Genomic DNA, 22,868 nt, shown 5'->3' with positions numbered 1-22,868 from the left:
CATGTATCCCCGAGCTAATAGCGAAGGTATGTCTTTGTCAGGTTTAAGGGTTTGGTGAATTTTTAAATAAATAATTGCAATAATAGTCAAAGGAAGCCATTGTCATGTAAAACGCTTTAAAGCAGTCCTGCGTTGTAAAACTGTAACCTTATGTCATGAAGCCATGGAAGTTCAAATGTGACACATTAATGTAGATTTATGTTTATAAATGTTCCTACGTCTAAATGAGTTTCACTACACAACCGATGTGCATTACTTATTAAATAAAGACAATTCTTCATCTTGCAGTCATATTAAAGAGTCGGTGGATTTTTCCTGCTCTGTGCTGCAGTATCAACCATCCAGTCCTTTTTACCACTTTAAACACCTGTATAGGACCAGCATAACCAGTATAATGTAGTTCACCCATTGCCAAAAAGTGATTACACTCAATATCTCTTTACTGAATGGCTCTTTCTGCCTGATTTTATTTTTTTTACACTCTTCTGGGTTATATTTACATGATTAGTAAACATATAACCCATTTTTATGGCTTTAAACACCTCTATAGGACCAGTATAATGTAGATCACCCATTGCCAAAAAGTGATTACACTCAATATCTCTTTACTGAATGGCTCTTTCTGCCTGAGCTCTTCTTGGTGAGCTGAGCCAAATGAGCCGGTTTGCTAAAAAGAGCCGATATTCCCATTTGGTAGAGAGAGACACGAGGAAAACAAACAAGCATGCAAATGAAAATTATCACGGCCGGAAAAATTATCGACCTCATTTTAATTATTGTGCAATTAATTGATTTAATCTATATATAACTATATAAGACCCTTTTAAAATGTCTTCTGTAATGAAGAAAACTATCTGTGGGAAATATAATTGAAATAAAACTAAAATAAAAAATATATATACATTGCCCAGTTGTGTGAAACTGCAGTTCTGAAGTGTTATTGATGCAAGTGAAATGCATATCAATAATAATGATTAATTAAAGGTGAATTACTATGTACGTTCATTTTCATGTTTAAAGAATGCAGAAGGAACCTTGCCTTTCCAACCAGCCACAGTCTATTTCATTTCGGTTCCATTCACTGTGACTACATCCAGATCCACTTCCCTACCACAACCCCTTACCGTGAGAAGATGTAGCAAGTCTTTGTTGGCCTCAAAGGGTGGTTTACAGGAGTGAATGCCCAGAAGATCATTGACATTAGTGTAGAGGTTCTGCAGCTTGCCCAAGTTGATCTTATTGTCCTCCAGGTAGTCAGGCAGAACCTCGTTCAGGGAGATCAGATCCTTGAGGTGTACCCCTAGGATGGGTACCTTGAAACCTGTGCATTCACTGTACACCCGGCGGTAATTGCTGTAGTTACTGTAAGATGACAGCAGGTCAGTCATCTCACTCAGGGTCTGGAAGGCAGAGAGAAGAAGTTAGGACTGGCCATAGAGATGGGGTACAGTAAGAAGAGAAGACTCAAACTACACAAAATCATAGAATTCTTCATGCTTAATTCATGCTTGACACCATATCTCACAGAGTATTTTCCTGGGCAAGTTGATGTTGAAAAGCAGACTTGGATCATTGCTTTTGCTTTGGACCATATGAGGTAGCTGCCTGACCTTTGTGATGTCCTGAGGCAGTAAGCTGGACGTGTCTTTGAGGCGGGAGATGGAACTGTGGCAAAGGCCCCCCATCACAGCCATTAGAGTGTTGAAGTTCTGTAGGGTGCGCAACTTCTGCACCGAAAGACATAAGGAGCAGACATCAGCGAATTCAATTCAATTCAATTCAGAGTTCAAAGTTCAGAACAGGTATAGAGTCCTGGTCCGGTATGTGGTGTTAAATATGGCCCTATTTATGTACAGTATATAGTAGATGAAATGTATTAATCCCTGAGGGGAAATTAAGGTACAAATATGTTTGCTCCAGGTACCTGGGCAACTTGGATGAACTTGGTGAAAACATGGGCCCTCTGCTGTGCGGTGTGCCTGCTCAGGATCATCAGCTGCACCCACTGGGAGACCCCGTTGCACATCATCACTGAGCGTTCCAGGGCTGGGTTGCCACGCACTGAACCGTTCACTACATAGCTACGGTAATCCAGGTACTGGCCGGCAGATGGGGGGAGAGAGAGGAGGATCAGCACGTTAATGTTAACGAAAACTCAAACGATAAGAAAACATTTTCGTAAACTGAAATAAAACACGATGCAGAAATGAAATTTAAACCTACAATACAAAAACTATAAATATTACTTCCAAAAATCACTGACATATAAAAGAACCAATGTGAAATATTTTGTATTACCATTTTTAGTAATAAGTAGCCAAAGTATTTCTGATTTGTTTATTCTTTATCACCAATAATAATATGTGGAACAATGTGTGTTTCATTTTGAGGACATTAGTGCATAAAGTGCACCATGAAGAATTTTCTAATGATCATTTTCTAATGATCAGACACAAAATAGCTGTACGACTTTCAGTCTCTCTGGAAATAGAATTACTGAAACTAAAATATAGAAAAACTAAACAGAAATATATCTTTAAAATAAAAATTAAATGAATAGTTAATGAAAATGAACTAAAACCAAGCTGGGTTTCAAATAAAAATTGAATTCGGTAACACTGCTTCCCACGCGACTGGTTACCGAGACGCTGCGGAAGTTTTCAAACTCTAGGTAGCTGAGGTGCTCCGCCAGCTCTCCTGGCTCCATGTGGTCAAAGAGGAGAGACACCTTCCGCTTCTTCATCGAGGGAGAAGGGGCCAGGGATGGAGGCACTGGGGCGTTACTGAGGAGAAGAGCGGGGTGGGGTGTGAAGATTAACGCAAAACACAAAGATCTGAGGGCTTCTAGGAACATTGACACATACAGTCAATCAGTCAGTGCTGGTTTGTACTTCTCTGATGACACACGGTCTAATTGAACCATTATTTACTATCATTTCCTGTTGCACATCACCTTCCTCCTACTGCTGTCCAGGCAGGAGGTGTATTGCTAGACTATCCAACTCTCCCGAAGTGTTTTTTTCCGTTTGAGGCCTTTGTTTTGTCAACATGTGCACAAGATACAGGCTCGCCGCGGTCATGTTGCCATATCACGTGTCACCCCTTGGGCAAACCGAGCAGGACGTTAAGGCTGCTCTTCACTTACAGGCAGGATGTGTCAATCAGCTGCTGGTGCATCTCCTCCCCCTCTTTCCTTACTAGGGTCCACAGGTCACTCATCACCCTCTCCAGCAAGGGGTCAGCTTCAAACACATCTGGGAACTTCGTAATCCACTGCCTGTAACAAGGGAGTGGGTGACCAGTATTGGTAATGGGATGTGAAAGGGGATATTCGGGTTGTGTCAGAGGTTCTGGGGGGGGGGGGGGGGGGGGGGTCCCTGATGGGCAGTCCGACCATGACGGGTAACTATGCACAATACAAGCTTATATGGGGGGTGGGAATGGTAGGTATGTTCAGTGATTCACTGTGTGTATATCATATAGAGGTGGAAAGTTCAACTTCACAAGGTACAAATCCAGACCAGGGTTTTGTTTCAGCCAACCAGTTCAATATTGTGTGACTGTGTCTCTTTATGCTTTGGTTGGAACAAAACCTTGGTCTGGATTTGTACTTTCTGGACCAGAACTTTCCATCTCTGATGTCATATATATTACATATCATGTCCTTCATTCGTACTGATATGAAACAGCAACTTGTTATGGTTAAAAACTCTGTAATTAAAACACATTAACTATGTAAGAATTACATATTATCAGTGTTATTGAAACATCACATTATGAATAGTCCTTGGCCTGGCTAAACTTTCAAATTTTATTTAAATTATTAATACTCCTTTTATCTAAATAAAGTGACTGGCAACCACCTTATCTGAGAATATTAAGTACAGGATGTCATGTTACCCTTTTTTTTCTTGTTTTTATCGATACCACATACATACATGTCCGGAAGTATGAGGTACCTCCACAACCAGCCCCTAACGGTAAAGCTAGCGATCATCTCAGAAATGGTGGAATGCTACCTCAGCCCAGTCGTCCGGCTGAAAGTGTGTGCAGCAGCCGGCTGAAATGTCCAGGCGGACATTTAGCTCAGCTCTGAATTACACACCTCAGACTCTAAGCACATGCTGGGATCACACTTAGATTTACCATAAAACACAAGCCTCCTATTTTTATCTAAGTCGACGAGGCTAATATATACACATGCAAATACATATTATTTTGCACTGTACTGTAAAGAAAACAAACAATCCAAGAATCCAAAAGATAACTACAAATAGAAGAGCTCTTTTGACATCACCAAATGAGCAAAATAAGCATCTAAATTCACCCAGGTTTCTAAGTGCCAAATACTCGGCCCTTTCTCTGCTATTCCCCTGAATATGCAAATTTCATCCAAATCCGATGCATATACAAATGCAATGTAAATGTAATTCTCAGATGTAAAGTACACAGTGTATCTTGTCTGTCTCTTAATCCTGCCAGTCCCTGCAGTACAGGTAGGACAAGTTTTATTTTGGGGTAGATATCCATGCTTGCAGGTAGGGAGAGGGCGAGTGTGTGGATACATATGCACATTTAATAAAACAACTGGTGCAGTGGAGATGATGTATGCCTTAAAAATTAAATTGTTTATATTTAGTAAGCTGCACTGACCTGATAAAATGGCATATTTGTGCACGCCGCTGCCCTCTACTGTCCACAGGGCAGTCCTTATAAGTAAGATAGTCAAGGAATAACAAATTAAATATCTCCATTGTGCAAGATCTTTTCTTACACACACACACAGACGCACACATGCATACACACAGCATATATGCAAAAGAAGACAATAATATACTCAGCACCAGAATGAAGAGGATATAGAGAGACCAGCTTCTGTGCAAAGACGTGGGAAGGCACCACCCAGTTGTGCATCATCAAGGTCATTTGGACCAGCTGGGAACTCCTGCTGAGCTTTCCTTCCGAGTCTGCAGCACGACATCACAACCACAGGTTACAGCACACAGGACAGTGTTTTTCACTGGCCTTTTTGGGGCCTCAGACAGTCCACCTTTCTTTTCCCTCCCAGCTCCCAGTAGGAGCAAAAACATGGACTGTCTGGGGGTCCCTAAGGACCGGGTTCAGAAACATTGATATAGAAGAGCTACACTAGATCGCATAGACAGGTCACTCAGGCGCAAAATGACTTTCATGACTGTACTGCGGATTCATGTACAGGAGCCAATTGACATAGACAGCAAAGTGGTCCCACAGTGCTGGGTGACGAGCATCATGGGTAATATGAAGTGGAACTGCACAGCACGGTGACCCAGAGAGAGACAACGCAAAATCATGATATGAATGCGAGTTTTCTGCATTAACGGAAGAGGGTGTAGCGGATAGGGCAAGATCACACCATACATAATGAGTGTTTGTTAATATGCAGTCTCTCTGTATCATATCTTACTTTATTGACAATTGCTTAGACAACACCACTAAATTCATTAAAACATGGATGGCAGACACTAGGATTGTGGAAATCAGGAAAATTACAATGCAGGAGGAGAGACAGAAGAGATTAATATTCTTCCTATCGACGGTCCACATCTTTCCTCCCTCCCAGCTCCCTGCCAGACACAAAAAAAGTGGACTGTCTGTGGGTCCCCAAGGACCAGACTGGGGAACACTGATCTAAAGGGTCAAAGGCCAGGACCTGAGCCACATCCTACTTAATCCCTTCATTTCTTCAGTCTCTCCTTTTGCGTTGTGATTTTGTGGGATTTTCACATTGCAGACAGTCTCTGAACTGTCTGCAGGTCCCTGAGGCCTGGACTGGGAAACACTGGTTTAGATGTAATCAGAAGGAAAATGAGAGTGAACGCTGAGTGGTTCTGGAGGCCACGCTTGGCGTGCAAACCCCCTGGTGCTCACCAAAGCAGAGAAGACAATGCTGGATGAGGTCGTCTAGGCTCAGGGCACGGGTCAGGTAGCCGTGGGAGGGGCTGAGCAGAGCTCTGCTTATCTCCGAAGCGCTGGGGCAAGTCATTCGCCGAGTCAGTGCGGCCCTTTGACATTTCACCCCACCTGGGCTATGGGCAGACTTCCTGCAAAAGAGAGAAGACATGACGTCAAACAGGCCAAACACTTAATATCAAAACAATCACTCAGGTTCAGTACTGTGCAACAATCTTAGGCAGTCAAAGAAATGTTATTTATCTGGGTAGTAAGTGTAGATTTGTTAAGAACAAAAACACAATTTAACATTAAAATAATAGTAGCACAATAAAAACTAATAAGAAGTTCTTTTGTCCCGAAAAAAAGTGACTGATATCTAGCCGCGCGGCGCTTCAGTTCCCAAACCTCTCCTCAGGGGCACCCCAGCCATTCCATGTATTTGTTACATTTCACCACCAGCTCACTAGCCAAATCATGGTGTGGTTGTGGTCGAGTCAAAAAATACACTATGTATTGGGTGGTTGATTCAAATACTGGCGCCATTTCATGAGAAGTTTTGAAATGCTTAAGCTGACAAACTTTGACAGACGTAAAATTATAGATTTACACCAACATGATGATAATTTAAACATCATTTTCTTTGACTGCCTAAGACTTTCAAAAAAATGCTGTATTTCATAACTAGGTGGAGTCCCGGACTAGGCCAGAATGGACTGGTACTCGGTGTACTGATGTGTCATAAACATATTGCAGGTCAGCTGCTTTGATCTTAACCCGTTTGTTTCAGAGGTCTCCACCGAGCAATGACTTATACAGCAAGATAACCATCAGAAAACATGCAGGGCTCCTATTGGTTGAGAATATCATGTGATGTGTTTGATGGGGGCGACCTGCTTTCTGTTGTGCTGGTGAAAAATGTAAGCTTAACGCACGGCTAGTATTACGTGATCTTTAAAGTGCTCCTTGGTTGTCCTGAGTGCGTAGTGTGTGTGGGCACGGGCGTGTACGCACCCTGTGACTCGGCAATGTCTAAAACGAGGTTGCACTAGAAGAGCACAGTTTTTCATCTTGCCATCAGCAGCTGATGTGTAAGATAAAGCTGAAGCCGTTGCCTTCAGAGTTTTCTGATACTTCTGTAATGCCGCTGCAATCGGAGAGCTACCCCTGCTTGAGCTCTGGTGCTTACTGCCTTACGCAGCCGCTTGTCTGTGCCTGTTAGCGGCATTCTGGTCTGGCATAGAGACAGAGCCAGTAGGAAGCATGTGCGTCCGCTTGTTCTTCTGAAGTGGACCAGCTCCAATGATAAGCAGTTACGGCTTGATGTCACTCTGGGTAAGCTAAGAAGGAACAGGAAGCACAGCGGCTTCAGAGAAGTGGTGGTGACTTCTTAGAATGTCCAGAACCACACACGCGTTGACCAAGAATCCACACCCTCGCTTTGAGCTTCTTTCTTGCAGACACACACACACACACACACACACACACACAGACAAAATGCTTATTTTCAGTTCTCCCCAAATTGTTGCTTAGTACACACTTTCACATCCCGAATATGTACACACATACACAGTCACACATGTAGACATAGATAAAAATCAGGTAGAGGAAATGGCTTTACTTGGGCAAGTCTCTTGGCTGTATATTCCCGTGTACTGTCACTGAGAAGCCCAATGAGATCCCCCAACCTCACCTCCTAGATGCTGCTATTACTGTCAGATCTTTACCAACATGTGTCTTACCTTTTTATTTATGCTAAGGGTGAAACCAAAAACAGGAATGCATCCATCAGACAGCCCAATAAAAGCACATGCTGTCGAGCTCGGCCATGCTCTGTTAAGAATTTATATCAGGATGGGGCACAATAAACCACAGTGAGTACACACAACTACACGATAGCCCACCAAATCTATTCTAGAATTTACTAATTTATCCAGCACTCTGTTAGATCTTTTTTCTCTTATGCTCTGGATGAGACAGGCCTAAATTATCCTGACTGAGATGAAAATGACAGTGAATACCAAAAGTTCTACCTAAAATTCACAATTAAAAAAAGTTTTACCGGTTAAACCATGCGATCTAGACTCAAAATTCTTTCTCACTAGTCCTGACATGAACATGAGAAATTTGATAAAAATCAGGCCAAGCTCACGTATATGGAAAGTTAATCTCATTAACAGGATGGCGAACCAGTCAAATAATAGCAAAGGCTGTTAGTACAGGAAAGCAGGAGTACAGTCTTAAAACTTTGGCCCCTTGTCACAAAATCTGGCAGGTGACACAAAGCCCATGGGAAAAATTTTATGTGATCAGGGCCCATGGTGGAAATATTGTGCAATAATCCAGACAATAATTATATTGGGTTGTAGGATTTCATTTCCACTTTTTTTGGTGGGCCAATACGAGGGCACAAGCAGCCAGTGTTCTTCAGCATTAAATATTTAGCTATTTAGACTTTTAACTATTTAGCTGATTCTCTTATCCATAGCACAATTGTGGGGTCAGCCAGTCTTGGGAGGAAGAGGGGCTAAGGGCCAAAAGTGAAATCACTCTACCGACCATAGGATTTGAACCAACAACCAATCGCGTGCATGGCATCCTAACCCACAGAGACACACATAATCACCTGTCCAGGCTTCCATCCTGGGCCTTAGAGAAGAGAATAACGAAAATGGTTAAAAGATTTAAAAAAAAAAAAACACCGTCACACTGTAGATGAGTCAAGTCTATTTTGAAACCCTTGCTCATTCGTAGAAAGTCTTTGCGTATCTGTCACGCCATGCCCAAGCATACGCAATTCTCACGCATATGCACGGGCAGTGCAATCATTACAACATGCATTGCCCGCCCTACCATGCACTGCCATCTCATCCAGGGTGTCCCCGGGCTCACCATGACCTTAGACCTGGATGAGCAGTGATGGAAGATGCATGGAAGGAGGGGTGGATGAATGGATGGAAGGATATTTAAAATCTGGGACATCTGAAAAATAAATGATTGCCTCTGTGTAAATGTGCTCAGTTTAAACACTTTCCCACCTGACCGCTTGATTTGGTCAGGGACTTTGGCAGATGCAGCTGCCATCCATTTCCACATTCTCTTAGTGTCCTTTACGAGTGTTTTCATCTCGTCTTCCATCCTCTTTTTATTTCATTCAGAAAACAAAGCATCCCTTTTTCATTGGCTGTCGCCCGTCCCCCCCCGTCCCCCCTCACCTCCCCTCTCCTTTCTAACTACACAGCTCTTTCACACGGCGGCTCTAAGGCCAGGCCTGTCCCCCTGCCTATCTGCCTTAATCCCCCCAACGTCCTCTCGCGGCGCAAACTGAGGGCATGCAAATTCCCTTCCTTTCTCTTGTTAATTGATTAATTGATGCCAAATTGTTTGCGTGTGAATCTCTCACTCTCTTTCCCCTCAGAGAACTGAGTGTTCGCACAATCAGGCCATTGAGCCTTAAGCCAAAGTCAGCAACAAGCCGCGGCCACATCCACCGCATTGCACCCTTTACGGGAAGGGCTTCACTAACCCTAAAATGCACGGCTTCCAAATCCAGCTGTTTCTGAACCAACTCAGCTGGAGCATCCGCACTTGTCTGGATTTTCAACAGCAGCCTTGTGCCTCTGTCCTCTTGGAATTTGACTGGTTTACTTACAATTGGCTATTTTCTTCCTTTTGTTGAATGTTAGCATCTACAGCAGAACCACAGTTATCTAGGTCAGACACGTTATGGGACCCCCTAACGATGACACAAAGTACCACAGAGTTGTACACTGACAAATTATTTGGAATGCCTTGTAAAATAATAAGACATTAACATTTCAAATGTTCACAGAGAGGTATATATTTCTAAAATAATTCTGTTAACTTTTAGCCAAAAAAAGTTTGCATTGTCTTCAATACTAAACACAATGCAGTATAATACAATAGATCTGGGCTTAAATCTATTAGTTGTTAATCTATTAGTCTTATTCTGATACATATACATAATGTAGCCCATTATCCTCTTATCCACTTAAGTAACTAAGCAGGGTTGTATTATTAGACACAGGACTGTGGTGTATGGCAAATCAGACCACTCCCTCGAAATGTATGACAGTCAGGTTTTGTGTGAGTTTTAGGAGCATTGTTCTTTAGTTCCTCAGTGTAAAGGGCCTTTCTTTGTGTGTGACTCTTTGGTTATTAAATGAAGAATACAAATATTACCCAAGAACAGATATGCTGCAAAATAGGTTAAGTTGTAAAAATGTTTCATTGGCCGTGGATCCAGGCAAAATGAGGATGTCAACAAAATGCTCCAGTAATTAGTGTAAATAAATTTAGCCCAAATTCTAACTCCTGTGACTGGGGACAAGGACTGATATAATGACCATTTGTTCTGTTTCCTGCTAATTTGGGTAGAGAGTTACGTGTAATATCAATCCACACTAGCCTCTGAGTGTATGTACATTACAAAGGCTAGCTATCAATCCCTTGCTCTAGCACACTGTTGTACTTAATCATATCAACTAAGACTATACAGTAAAGTTTCACTATCACATTTTGACTCACCACCAACTCAGCTCACCAAGTAAGCAATCGGCTCATCAGTAAGACGGTCGAAAAAAAACACAGTACAAATGTCTACACCGAAAGCACATTCACCTTTTGAAAGGTGCTTTCTTCACTTGAAAATCTTATTCACACATAACCATTAAGTGGCATATTTTTATAAAAATAAACTGGAACGTGTTGAGAATAACGAAGCAGGACATGCTGAAAACATCAACACACAGAGGGACAAACAACACAAATACCACTACACCCTTCTGTGTGGGCTACACATGTGTCACTGCAGTCCTTGAAAGGAAAATCACCTTGAAGAATAAGGACACAATTCCACAAACTGAACACTTAACGGGGTAACATTCACACGAGGGCCTGCACACTGCATTAAGCTAAGCAGAAATATCTATTCAGCATTGTTTTTACACCTTGTCGCACTGGAGAGCACAGCAGAAAAGTTCCCTTTACTTAACATGAAACTCGAAAACCACACGCTCAGACAGATAACCACAAGGACACACTGCAAAAATGCAGCAACTGCATGGTCTTCACGCACACACAGACACACACGCAGGAACACTTACCGAAAACAATGCCACAATGACAAGTGCTGAGAGACAGCACAATACAATACAATATGATACGGAACAATACAAAATAACAGAAGAATACCTCTTGGCCTCTTTGCGATTCATTGCGAGTTTACACGCCTCTCTTCTCCTCCTTGTGTCCTCTTGAGAAGGCATCAGTTACTGTTCCTGTGCCCTAGAGGTCCATGACTGGTTGACTTCTGGCTATCTCCGTGTATCGGTCGTTACTGTATTGGTAACAGACCCGATCCTGCTCGGAATGCCTGGAGAGCAGATGTCACATGCAGGTCTGAGATCAGCCCTGCTCTGGTTCAGATGCTGCTCTGGGATCCTGGATGAGCAGCTCTAGTGGCTGCCAGATTTGTTCAACCATGAAGCGAAAACAGACAGAATGCACTTAAGTGGTTAACACAAGGCTATAGGAAACAAAAAGAATGAAAGCAAAAGAAATATTTACAAATTTTTAAATACAACAGACTATTCATTTAAGCAGAACATACAAGTCCCTTACATAGAGGAACTGGTTCTGAGAGATAAGGGAACTGTCATTAGAGAGAGAGAGTAAGACAGAAAAATCGGGGAGGGGGCAGTTTGTGTGTGTGTGTGTGTGTGTGTGAGAGAGAGAGAGAGAGAGAGAGAGAGAGAGAGCGAGCGAGCGTTAGTTTAACTTGTTTTAACTAAGAGTCAGATTTGGATTATTTACAATTCAAAGTCACCCGTACAAAACTTACGAAAGTCCACACTGCCACCGACTTTATTCAGTTAACGGAAAAGACTCTTGCTTCGTAGTGAACCACAAGGCACACGGCCATAAAAGAACCAGGGACTAATTTAGCTACTTTGAAACATCCAATTACCGCAAATGAAATCCACAATTTGTTTTTAATATCATCACCCATTTGTTATTGCTAATATCAGTAGCGAGCCTGGGGCTGTGGCAGGTGTCAACATGCAGCTCTGCTGGCGCGTGCCAGTTCCAACGGCCGGGCGGCCGTGCTGTGTGGTGCGCAGCGGTGTGCTCATCTCTAACGGCAGATAACTCACCATGTGGTTTTTGTATACACGCTCTTCTTATTTGGTTCATTTGACTCTGTTGCAATATTAGTGTGCCACAAAGAGGTCGTTTTTATATTCTTTAATTCTGGCGATCTCAGCCCAGCACTCATTAGAATTAACGCAAAGGATGGGATCAGCTATTTAAAACTAAAGGGCACTCAAAAGGACCCATGTTGGAGAAAAGTTGATTTAAAAGTTTGTTTAGTGGAAAACATTAAAGTAAGTGGGAAACAAAATAGCAGGTTTTCTTACATCACATTTTTTTTTAATTATTTTTTTATAAATGGCTATTGAAAGATGGTCTAACAGGTGTCCATTTTTATTTCAATCTGCCGCTCAGTCTAACTGGCGTCTCCCCCCTCACATCCCCTTCAGTTTGGCTTCGCCCCCACCCAATTTCCCTTTTCTTTATCCTTTCGCCTGCACAGTCAGTTACTGTCTGAGGGGTTTGATCCCAGACTGTGCAGCTGGACACCGGGATTCAAAGACTTAATTGTTGCACGGAGAAGAGGAGTTAGAGGAAGAAAACAGGAGCAACTGTTTTGCTAAAACATGTAAAAACATGTGTTTGTGTTTATGTACGCCATTAAGATGTGCATGGATGTGATTTTAATAACTTTTGTGAGCCATTTGGCGGTTTCACGTTCTCTTGTGATCAAAATTAAGTGCTGGGCTTTTTCACCTGCAGGTAAGTGACATATGACACCGCTAAAGTTAAATAGATAATAAAATAATACTTGCTTAGTGACAAATAGGTTTATAGAATTACACACTGAACAAAGGTGAAAGACCCATTTGGAAAACATTGCCGCAAACAATGTTGATTGATATCGCCGAACACTGACACGCGGAATGCGCGTGGAAATGACCGGAAGTAGAACCTGAGGGTGGGACGCAGAGCTACCATAATAATGGGGCCTCTAATTGGCCTCGGTGCCGGTTATCTGACAATGTCGAAGAAATGCTTCGCAGCCGAGCCGTTCAACTTGTTTTAGATTCATTTGCTTCCTATGCACCTAAGGCCCGACACCAGTAAAGATACACTTAGGTAAATATCAGCGTTTTTTTCGTTAATTACCATTAGCTGGCTCAAGACTGTACATTTTAATACATTGCGAATCTTCATTTCGCTTATTTAACCTGCAACGTTAACCGCAAACCACTAGTGTTTTTTTGCATTCTGTAGCTACCTGTGACATTACCAATCAGTTGTGTGTAAGCCAATACACATTTTCATAAATTTTTTTATCGATTTATTCATTTCCTTTTTAACGGAGGAGGAGGCCCGATGCTCCTCGTCTGCGGCCATGCCGGCTTTACCTGAGGAGCGTTTGCGCATCTGCGCTGTAATCGGCGCCCTGAAAGGGGCCGGAATCCGGGTGAAGAACTGGAAGAGCTTCCTGAACAGCGGCGACGCCGCCAGGCAGGTGCGCTTTGGAGCAGCGGCTCCCTCCGTTCGCTCTCCAGTGGCAGCATAACTTTCATTCATAACGTTCCTGCTGTTATAACTGTTTCGAACGAAACAAGATATTACAGGGTTGCCAACTTTGGTCAGCTGGCTGGAGTGAGATTTTCAATCCGAGACAGTCTGCACACGCATGAACATGCATTTTCATGCATGTAAGAGTTGTATTACCTTGTAAATAGGTTTATAATGGAATAAAATAGATCTGCCGTAAGATTTCTTGTCGGAAAGCGTAAGTGCCTGAGAGTTGGCAACCCTAATATTACATAGACCTTCACCCATGTATCAAACAGGGGTCAAGTGCCGTCGTCTTCATCAGTCTATTATTAATAACCTATAAGGAGCAAAATCACTTTTTGATGGTTGTAGATTTGTTTGTTGTAATTAGTGTGGAATATATTCTGGAAGTAGTTGCTCGAAGTTATTTTAAGCCTTGTTGCATACACTTAAAACCCTGTAATTGCTTTCTAATTTTGTCTGTAAGTTAAGGTAATCGATTTTGTTGAATGTCTTTAAGTTATTTGAAACCATTGCAGCAACATTTTCAAACAAGACAAATATTTTGTTAATATATTTAGCTGTAGGTTTAAGAGAAGTTTTGCCTCGTCTTTGACATAAACCTGCCGTCTCCATCAGGAGAGTCGCGGCGTCTCCTTTGCCTTCGGACGCGACTTGGTTTCGCTACCGCAGTGTCACTTGCCGGAAGTAGGGGGCTTCGTTCCGAAGTATGTAAACCGAACTTAATGCAATTCTGCCTACTAATTACAACAGTAATTTGGTGTTGATTGGAAATAATACAATGTACGTCCAGGGTATACCTTACCTTGTGCTTTATGGGATAGGCTCTGTCCTACTCTGTACATGTTAAGAGGTTATGAAAGATGGATGGATGAATGAATGGCGATGTGTGTGTGTGTGTGTGTGTATACATATTATAAATATGTTGCATGCATTAAAAGGATTGACTTCCTTGGAAATAATAAAATTCAGTTGCGTCACATGCAATCTATATGAAAAATATCACATTAAGAATTCCGCGTAAATGATTTCTAATATGATTGCCAAACATGTATTTATCTCTCAGATTCTTGGTGGACTCCTGTGCGTTTCTGTCACTCCATCTTCACACAGAGGGTCTCTTCAGGAAAACTGGTTCCCTGAGCCGCATCCGCTCTTTAAGGGTAACATCCCGGGGTAGGGAGGCAGGGCAGGAGGCTCTAGGGCAGGGGTGGGGAACCTGTTCCATGGAGGGCTGGTGTGGGTTTTTGGGATGACCTCTCAATCAGCCAACTGATCAGGACTGGAGTTGAGAACCACTGTTTTATTATCGGCTGATGGAGAGGCTCTCCCAAAAACCTGCACCCACACCGGCCCTTCGTGGAACAGGTGCTCTAGGGCAGGGGTGGGGAACCTGTTCCATGGAGGGCTGGTGTGGGTTTTTGGGATGACCTCTCAATCAGCCAACTGATCAGGATTGGAGTTGAGAACCACTGTTTTATTATCGGCTGATGGAGAGGCTCTCCCAAAAACCTGCACCCACACCGGCCCTCCGTGGAACAGGTGCTCTAGGGCACAGGGTGTCAAACTCCAGTCTTGGGGGGCCGGAGTCCTCTGTAGCTTAGTTCTTTCCCTGTACCACTGCAAATGATTCAGTTCAAGAGCTGTGTGGTAATTAGCACAAGGAGGTGCACAGAGTTGAACTGTGTGTTGAATGAGGGGAAACCCAAAAAAATGTGTAGGGCTCCGGCCCTCCAGGACTGGAGTTTGACATTCCTGCTCGAGGGTTAGCATGGGAATCATTCAAAAAGGGGGAAAAATGCAAACACAGAATTGGTTCTGATGGTACAAGGCACCACTAAGAAGCATTCTACTTCGTCACTCCATTTGTGTTGTATGTAGAGCTACTCTGTCAAATTCTTTGTACTTGTTCCTGTAGTGTAAGTAAACATTTGCATTTTTTTATCTATCTGCTGCATTATTTCTGAATTTTGTGACTAAGAACCTTAAGCAACACTCCTGCCTGTACATTTCACAAGACCGGAAGACCTTAGTGACAGTCTGAGTAGAGAAATGACTGAAAGTAACTGACCTTCAGCTGATACTTATTTTTTTTTGTGAATTTGCCAGAAATGTACGACAGTAAAACTTTTGCACATTGCAGTATAAGGTGTCATTTATTTTGGTTATGCTGCAAAAAGTAATTCAGAAGGTATTTAAAAAATTTTACTTCATTAATAATTTGGAATTTAGCATCAGCTTTGTTTCAGTTCTGGGCTTTTCTTGTGTCTTTTCAGGCTGCTCTGGAGCATGGTGACCCAGTCTTCTCACCTCCGCTCTCTGCTGCCCTGCAACCTTGCGATGTAGCCACCCTGTTAAAGCAATTCCTGCGTGAGCTGCCCACTCCACTCATACCCTTTGAGCTGCAGGGGGTGCTGTTTCGTGCTCAAGGCCTAGAGGCTGACGGGTTCCAAGATGGCGAACGAGACAGAATCGTTTTGATGGTCACTGCTCTGTTCCCAGCCTCCCAGGCTCGTGCTCTTAGGTATTTTTGCACCTTCCTGAGGAACACCGCTAAGAGGTTTGTGTGTGCTACATCGTTTGTTTTTTTCTCCCCATGCACGCCTGTATGTTTCCTCCCCGCTCATACTCTTTGTTTCTCTATTCACTGCTTTCTGGCCCTCAGATGCAGCGAGAATCGCATGGAGGTCGGTAACCTCGCTCTGGTTATTACTCCTAATCTGCTGCACTGCCCGCCTGTGGGTTCCAAACTGACCGAGGGCACGGGGAGGCTGTTAGACAGACAGGCCGAGGTCATCAAGGTGCTCATCATGCATGCTGATCTCATCGGTAAGCATAATGACAGGCCAGTATGGGAAGACACTGGTATCACCTTACGCCTAGGCTTTGATTTATAAATAAACCCTGCTTTTGTGCCGTGTTCAGTTTTTGTCATTATTCTTTTCCTTTATATACTGGGCATCCAATAGGGGTTGTTCCTCCAGCCATTATGGAGTCATTGTCCTCAATGCCTCAGTCGGGCAGTACTACGCCCCCTACAGATGGGCTGTTCTTTCATGAGAGGGCTGCACTTGGCGTATACAGAAGCTTGAGGCGCCAGAGAAGGCGCAGTGTGGGAGGTGAGATTTTTGACAAAGTTTGGGCGGGGGGGTAGACTACTTCATTTTAAAGGTCTTTACTATTAATTTTGGATAGATGTACATATAGCTTCCATGTAGATGGATGGATTAGCTTATTTCTTGGTTTAATTTTGGATGTTGAACAGTTATTTTCTTCTCTCTGTGCCTCAAGAGATGTTTGTAGAGGCGCTGAGCAAACTGAAAACTGGTCGCACTCCAAACGGTCATTCTCAGCACTCAGACAACATACTGGGTATGGGAGAAACATTTCATACTCATAACATTTTGGACTTTGTGTATGTGACCAATTCCGTTTGTCAATCCCAAACTGCACCAGGTGGCACCAATTTATGTTTTAATTAACTGTTAAAACAGTAACTAAGTAATAGGGTCAAATCAATGAATCTAGTGGAAAATGTAGCCGGAACCATATTTACTACTTTGAAAAGTGTCCTCTGGTTCCGGCACACTCTCCCAGTTGCTGATCTCTCTGCAGTAAAATTTACTGTGGAAAGTCCAGATGTTCTACAGGTCCTCCCCTTATTATCCACCATCTTAGGCCAACATATCAGGCCCACGTCCCAATCAACCAGCACCATCAAAAGAAAGTCTACTGAGGACACTCTTCCAGAGCTTGTGGGATCTGCCAAAAAGAGGTACCTGTTTCCTCTGCTTGCTCTCTCTATTTTATTTTTAAACTTCAGGATTGTATTGTTTAGGTTGTCAATTTCCATTTTAATGGTGGTTGTTCTGCAGACGATCGATCCATGATCTGAGAGAGGATAGCAAGCCTGTTATTCAGTCCTGCACAGATGGTTAGTTTTTATATATATATATTTATAAATCAATGGATTAAATGTTTCACAACCTTTGTCTGCCAACTCCGTAGCAGCTCGAGAATTCTCTCCCACTTAGATTCTGAATCCACGGCAAGTCAAAGCCCCACACCTAGTCTCTCGTCTGTCCTCTCCGTAACGGAGGGAAATGACGAACATGAACCTTTGTTGTCCTCCGGCATGTCAGAGAAGCAGAAGAGCCAGAGAAGGAGCATCAAAAAGTCACAGAGGTTGTTTTTCTTGTCGGCCAGCAGTTTTAGTGTAACGTCTACAAGTTTGTCTTCAGCAGTAATGGGATATTCTTTCTCTTTAGATTTTCTGAATTCCAGTTTACACTCCAGTACATCTTTAGGTGCCTACCTGTGATGGTGCCCTCAACAGGTTTCTGAATTACCGTATTTTTCGGACCATAAGACGCACCTTTTCCTCCCCCAAAAGAGGGGAGAATAAGTCACTGCGTCTTATGGTCCGAATATTGCTCTGCTCACATGCTTTAACCTTCTGGGGTCGAATGCATAGTTGGCGACGCAGCGTACTTCTCGCGTCTATTTCAGTTTCTCTCGCTGAAATCTTAATGTAGAATCATGAAAAAACGCTGGCTAAATCCGTAATCTGTCGTCTTTGCAAAACGTCCATTGTCGGAAGTATTACAGGTTTTAAAATTAGTTTAATTTTTTGCCGATTTAACCTATGTCCCCTTACTTTGTTTTACCTGCATCGGGGGCGTGTAGTACCGCTGTCACCCGAAGATCGCTATTCACATTCTAAATAGCCGCATTAGCGCGTATTCAAATCGCATTCGCGTGGTAATTTGGTGAACAACGCAACAGTGAAACACGATCCAGATACATCCCCATCAGCGCCATAAAAGGGGGGAGGCCAGGTGTCAATGGCCAGGTGTCAATGGATCATTCATACACATGAAAGTTTTTTTGTTACTGAAGTGTCTCCTTGTTTCTTTGTACTTGTTTTTTACTGACTTAATTTGTTAATAACAGTGATAATGGTTCTTAATGCTGCTGTTGACTACTGTTCACTGTACATGGTTGACGTAAAATATTGTAGGACACTATTTGGTTCAGAATTTTTTTTTTCTTCATTTCCCTCCCCTACAACTAGGTGCGCCTTATGGTCCGAAAAATACGGTAGTCTTTCTCCTCAGGGCATTTTCCATGTCAGCTTGTCTTAGTGTGTTAACCCATATGCCGTTGGTCAGAGGTGGACATTTCAGTTCCAGAAAGTAAAAATCCAGACCAGGATTTTGTTTTAACCAACCAGTTGAACTGGTTGGTTGAAATAAAAACCTGGTCTGGATTTTCACTTTTTGAAGCTGAAATGTCCACCTCTGCTGTTGGCATCTCAGGTACCCAGCTCAGGAGAATGGAGAGGAGAGGAGGAGGAGGAGGAGGAGGTCACTACGTTTCTTCACTTTGGCCAGCTGGAGCAGCCCTGTACGTCTCTAGCTTCTGTGTTTCAGTTCACTTGGGTATGGGGCGGGGGGAGGGGTTGACTAGGAGCAGGTCCACCACGTGGTTCCTGAGTTGTCACTTATCATCTTGTAATTGCGCCTTGACCCACTTGTGGTTGCCATCTTGGTGTTGATCTTTTCATCTTTTTCTTTTATGCTGCATCAGGCCCTGCACCCTTCTGCTATGATACCGCCCCTTGGGGTTACCCAAATTCTAGTGTGATTACTTGCCAGCGAATGTTCACATGAACGTGTGGTGCTAATGAGCTCTCTCGGCCGTGTGAACAGTGTTTATCGTTGCCCTCTGAGCAGTGGCTCATATTAGCAGATCTGATATGGTGTTTGGGTGCCGACTGATGTCAGTGTTTTAAAACGGGATGTGAAAATGCAGAGTTAAAATTGCCCAGATGATTATTCACTTGTAGATTTCACTCGTAAACAGTAGCATCAGTATGCCGTCTGTGTTTCTTGACAGTATGTTTAATTCACTGCCATTGTTGATCTGCAGAATACAGCTGTACCAAGTGACTGTGACGCTGACAACTGGTTAACAAGTAGCGGAAAGGTGATTGACAGTACAAGTGAGCCAATGAGTGCTGAAGGGGCGGTGCAATTTAAGATTCCCATAATTGTGATTGAGGCTTCAGGAAAAGGTTTGGATTATTTTATTGTTGGTCAACTTTTAATCTGTTTTTACATCAGCATGTACACTTCACTTTCAAGTTTTCAACAGTTAATGTCATCCTCGGGGTCTTGACTTTTGATTTTAATCAAATTTTTATGCAATATTTCTCCATCTTTCCATAGCTATTTATTTTTGGTTATCACTTCAGTTACTAACCAATGAATATTGTTGATGTTGCCATCAAACTGCCTGTGCATTTTATTGGCGGTCATTTGGTATATTTTCATTTTTTCATGTTGCCACATCATTAGACATTCTAACCAGGAAGTGTTTACATCTGGGCGACAGATTTTACTTCTTAGCTGGTTGTATGAATCTTCATGCTAAGATGGACCCTGTGACTCTTTCTAGCGGCAGTGGAAACCGAAGTGGACGGTGACCCTGATCTCCTGAACTGCAGCTTTGCCAAAGAGTCTTCTCACTACTTGTGCACAGATGCTCCGGTGACTCCGCCTCCAGAAGAAGCGGGCAGCGGGCGATTGGTCAAAGAGGCAGATTCGAAATCCCAGAGTGGAGCCAACGATGGAGAAGTTGGAGTGCACTGTGCCGTCATGAGGACGGAAGGGGAAGCAGAGCGGGGCGCGGTAAAGGAGAGCAGCGTCATACTTGAAGAGACCGTTATACAGACTATTGCAGAAGAGCAGGGGTTCGAAAGGGAGAATTGTGGGTGTTGTAGTCGGGGAGTGCCGTGTCAGGGTGCGGATGTCTTTCGGAGGGCCAGCCGCCCACCTCGGCGTTCCATCAGCCTGCCTGATGTCTCTGCTGGACCAGCGGCTAGTCGGGGGGAAGAGGACGAGGAGGAGGAGGGAGGCAGAGAGTTTACTAGTGCTGATTTCCATGAATGTGACTGCCCTGTACCTGACAGCACAGGGGATGCGGCAAGGCAGCTGCAGAGCAGCGGTACAGCTTTAACGCTGGAAGATACGGGAGTAGGGGCGAAGTGGCAGGCGAACTTAAAGCTAGAGCAATGCCTAGGGCCAGAGAGGAACAAGAAGGCTGGAGAGGCAGAAACTCTTGCTGAGGATGAGGGTTATAAAAAGTCCAGCCAGCGCCTGTCTGTGGCTGAGCATGTGCGCCGGTTCAACATGCTGACTGGTTGGCTGAGGGCGTCCCGGGCTTTGACTGTCCCCACTGTCACCCAGAAGGGCATCGTACCTCCGGAGGCACCGCAGGCCCCTGGTTCGAGGGGCCCAGTCCGCCTGCGTAGGCAGGGGGCACGCAGGTTCAGTCGATCCATAAGTCACGAAGGAGTGTCCGTCCTGCTGCAGAGGCCGGACGTGAAGCAGCCGCCACGTCCAGAGCTTCTGAGACCAACAAAACCCGGAAATTCATCTCAAGACCGACAGTGGCTGCCGCCTGCCCCACCCCGTCCTCAGGGCCAGTCCCAGCAACACCAGCGCCGAGGGCAGCACAGCCCCTGGGAGAAGGAGCAGGACGTGCTGCGTCAGCTGCGCAACCTGGGAGGAGAGAGACTGTCAAGTCATGAGCAACTGCGACTACAGGTGGCCAAGATGCCGCACTACCGTACCAAGCAGCAGGGATCACAGAGGCAGCCGCTAGGGCAGGAACAACCACCAGAAGAGATGGACCTACACCGGCGTCTAGAGTTACAGCTTCATCTGAACCGGTCAGAGTCAGCGGAAGAACCAGAGATATCGCTGAAGTTGCAGTCGCAGTCCCAGCTGGATAATCCCAAGGATGTCCTGTGTCCAACCTTCATTTCTTCCCAGCAGGAGTTCCTGCAGCGAGTCAGACCTCTTTGTCTCCTTTCCCCTGTCACTCTCCTGCACCCCAGTACAGATGCACACGTAAACGATGGGCTCGATAGCAACGTGTACATCTCCACCCACGAGAGCCAGACACCACCTCCAGACTTGGGCAGCTGCTCCACCCTGCACATGAGAACACGTGGTGACTCTCCTCTGCAGAATGAGCTCTGCTTTGACTACACACCACCTTTGTCTGCGGATGACACGACTGATGTGACATCTAAGGGTATCGCTGATGACAAATCCGGCATCTCCTCACCGGCCTTGCAGTTACAGATTCCTGCCCCCAGGAGGCGATATAGAGATTCTCCTCGTTGGCCGGTTTCTGAGATTCGCATTGCCACCTGGGATCCTGTGCAGCTCTGAACATGAGTGTCTACTGAAAAATGCTCAAGGACTATTCCTGTGCATTGAGAACTTGTGAGCGGTTTTCTTTGTCCTTGTAATCTATTGTATTTCTGTTGAAGAGAACATAAATATGAGCAACAGAAACATTTATTCATCAAAATGACTGTCCAGTCACAGACACTGTCAGATTGAGTTCATTTCACTCCTGTCTTATTTTAAAGTTTTATTTGTAGTAAATATGTTTTATTACTGCTATTTATTATATGTGCTTTTTTAAGTATACACCTGTAATGGTCTTAATAAATTGTTTTAAATCATTGTTTTCATATGCCTTTTTCAGACTGTCATCGCTCCTTTGGAAAACATGAATGACAGAAGTGAAATATGGAAGGATTCAGCAGCCGCTGTCTCTTATGGGGAGATGGTGTAAATGAGTTTTCTGCCAGGACGTGTACTTCTCCACACATAGATCGGAAGTGGAAAGCAGCAGAAGTCTTTCCCCCCCCCCCCCTACCGTTTAATGTATCGTGGCTTCTGCTTTAAAAAGATTACAGCAATATTGGAGCGAAAAATCAAGCTTGCTTGTGATTTAAGGTTGTTGAGGTTCAGAATTCTTCGCAGACAGTAGATACATTTTCTTCCTCAATAGTGCTTTTAATCACCATGCTTTAAAGCCCTTGGCAAAGTACGTACTCCTTCATATACTTCTGAGGCATGGCACATTTCATACCCACTTCATTTATGTAAGACAATGGGCAATCGGGCTTTACACACAGTCTTGCACGCCAGCTCCAACGCTTGTTGGTTAAACTGAAACCAGTAATCCCATCTAGTGGGGAACTTGAGAACTACAGGGTTCAAAGTTTGCAACGTAGCAGGGCTGTGAGCCTTTTAAACTATGGAATTCAAACATATTTCACAGCAAGCAGCTTTAATATTCAATGTTCTGTTTTTATTTATGAAAGATCTCGGAAGCTGCAGTTGGTGTTATGTAATTTTCTATGGTATCTAATTTTATTCTGGCTTTTTTTTTTTCCTCCT

The 22,868-nt window shown here is 43.8% G+C and overlaps 2 protein-coding genes across 11 annotated transcripts in view; one reads left to right on the top strand and one right to left on the bottom strand.

Moving 5' to 3' along the window:
- Window positions 1-12,190, bottom strand: part of LOC111838048 (RAS guanyl-releasing protein 1-like) — a 17,949-nt gene extending 5,759 nt beyond the window's left edge. Inside the window, exons 1-10 of one of the 5 annotated variants that reach the window (XM_023800613.2) lie at window positions 12,108-12,190; window positions 11,146-11,415; window positions 5,911-6,083; window positions 4,862-4,967; window positions 4,654-4,716; window positions 3,146-3,277; window positions 2,642-2,783; window positions 1,925-2,098; window positions 1,611-1,727; window positions 1,125-1,400 (exon numbers count right to left, since the gene is read on the bottom strand). In XM_023800613.2, coding sequence (XP_023656381.1) covers window positions 1,125-1,400; window positions 1,611-1,727; window positions 1,925-2,098; window positions 2,642-2,783; window positions 3,146-3,277; window positions 4,654-4,716; window positions 4,862-4,967; window positions 5,911-6,083; window positions 11,146-11,219 — 1,257 coding nt within the window. In that variant the 5' untranslated portion in view covers window positions 11,220-11,415; window positions 12,108-12,190. Of the gene's footprint in view, window positions 1-1,124; window positions 1,401-1,610; window positions 1,728-1,924; window positions 2,099-2,641; window positions 2,784-3,145; window positions 3,278-4,653; window positions 4,717-4,861; window positions 4,968-5,910; window positions 6,084-6,945; window positions 7,076-7,120; window positions 7,272-11,145; window positions 11,624-11,794; window positions 11,933-12,107 lie in introns of those variants that run through there. The other 4 variants (XM_023800611.2, XM_023800612.2, XM_023800615.2 and 1 more) reach the window with 4 other exon arrangements.
- LOC111838046 (uncharacterized) lies at window positions 12,076-22,868 on the top strand. Of its 6 annotated transcripts, none has more exons than XM_072702236.1 (15): window positions 12,076-12,338; window positions 12,495-12,673; window positions 13,397-13,546; window positions 14,221-14,309; window positions 14,669-14,765; window positions 15,879-16,162; window positions 16,268-16,431; window positions 16,572-16,721; window positions 16,894-16,974; window positions 17,281-17,377; window positions 17,478-17,536; window positions 17,637-17,787; window positions 18,921-19,008; window positions 19,534-19,678; window positions 20,062-22,146. In XM_072702236.1, the coding sequence occupies exons 3-15, from the start codon at window positions 13,427-13,429 to the stop codon at window positions 21,843-21,845; spliced, it is 3,309 nt and encodes a 1,102-aa protein (XP_072558337.1). In that variant the 5' UTR covers window positions 12,076-12,338; window positions 12,495-12,673; window positions 13,397-13,426; the 3' UTR covers window positions 21,846-22,146. The 6 variants fall into 6 exon arrangements, 5 of the variants coding, with proteins under 5 accessions (XP_072558337.1, XP_023656375.2, XP_023656374.2 ...); XR_002836795.2 differs by lacking the exons at window positions 12,076-12,338; window positions 12,495-12,673 and adding exons at window positions 13,019-13,167; window positions 22,168-22,868 and having other exon boundaries at window positions 20,062-21,899; XM_023800607.2 differs by lacking the exons at window positions 12,076-12,338; window positions 12,495-12,673 and adding an exon at window positions 12,693-12,807.

This window comes from Paramormyrops kingsleyae, chromosome 18 (assembly GCF_048594095.1).
Source record: "Paramormyrops kingsleyae isolate MSU_618 chromosome 18, PKINGS_0.4, whole genome shotgun sequence".
Taxonomy (NCBI): domain Eukaryota; kingdom Metazoa; phylum Chordata; class Actinopteri; order Osteoglossiformes; family Mormyridae; genus Paramormyrops; species Paramormyrops kingsleyae.
Note: the sequence above shows the minus strand (reverse complement) of the source record. Positions and strands in the feature narration are given on the sequence as shown.

Excerpts from the sequence above, each read along its gene's own strand:
- LOC111838046 (XM_072702236.1), top strand. The coding sequence starts at position 13,427 with ATGCCGGCTTTACCTGAGGAGCGTTTGCGCATCTGCGCTGTAATCGGC. Across the intron at positions 16,432-16,571 it reads CATGCATGCTGATCTCATCG|GGGTTGTTCCTCCAGCCATT; the intron begins GTAAGCATAATG and ends GGCATCCAATAG. Across the intron at positions 19,009-19,533 it reads TGGCCAGCTGGAGCAGCCCT|AATACAGCTGTACCAAGTGA; the intron begins GTACGTCTCTAG and ends GTTGATCTGCAG.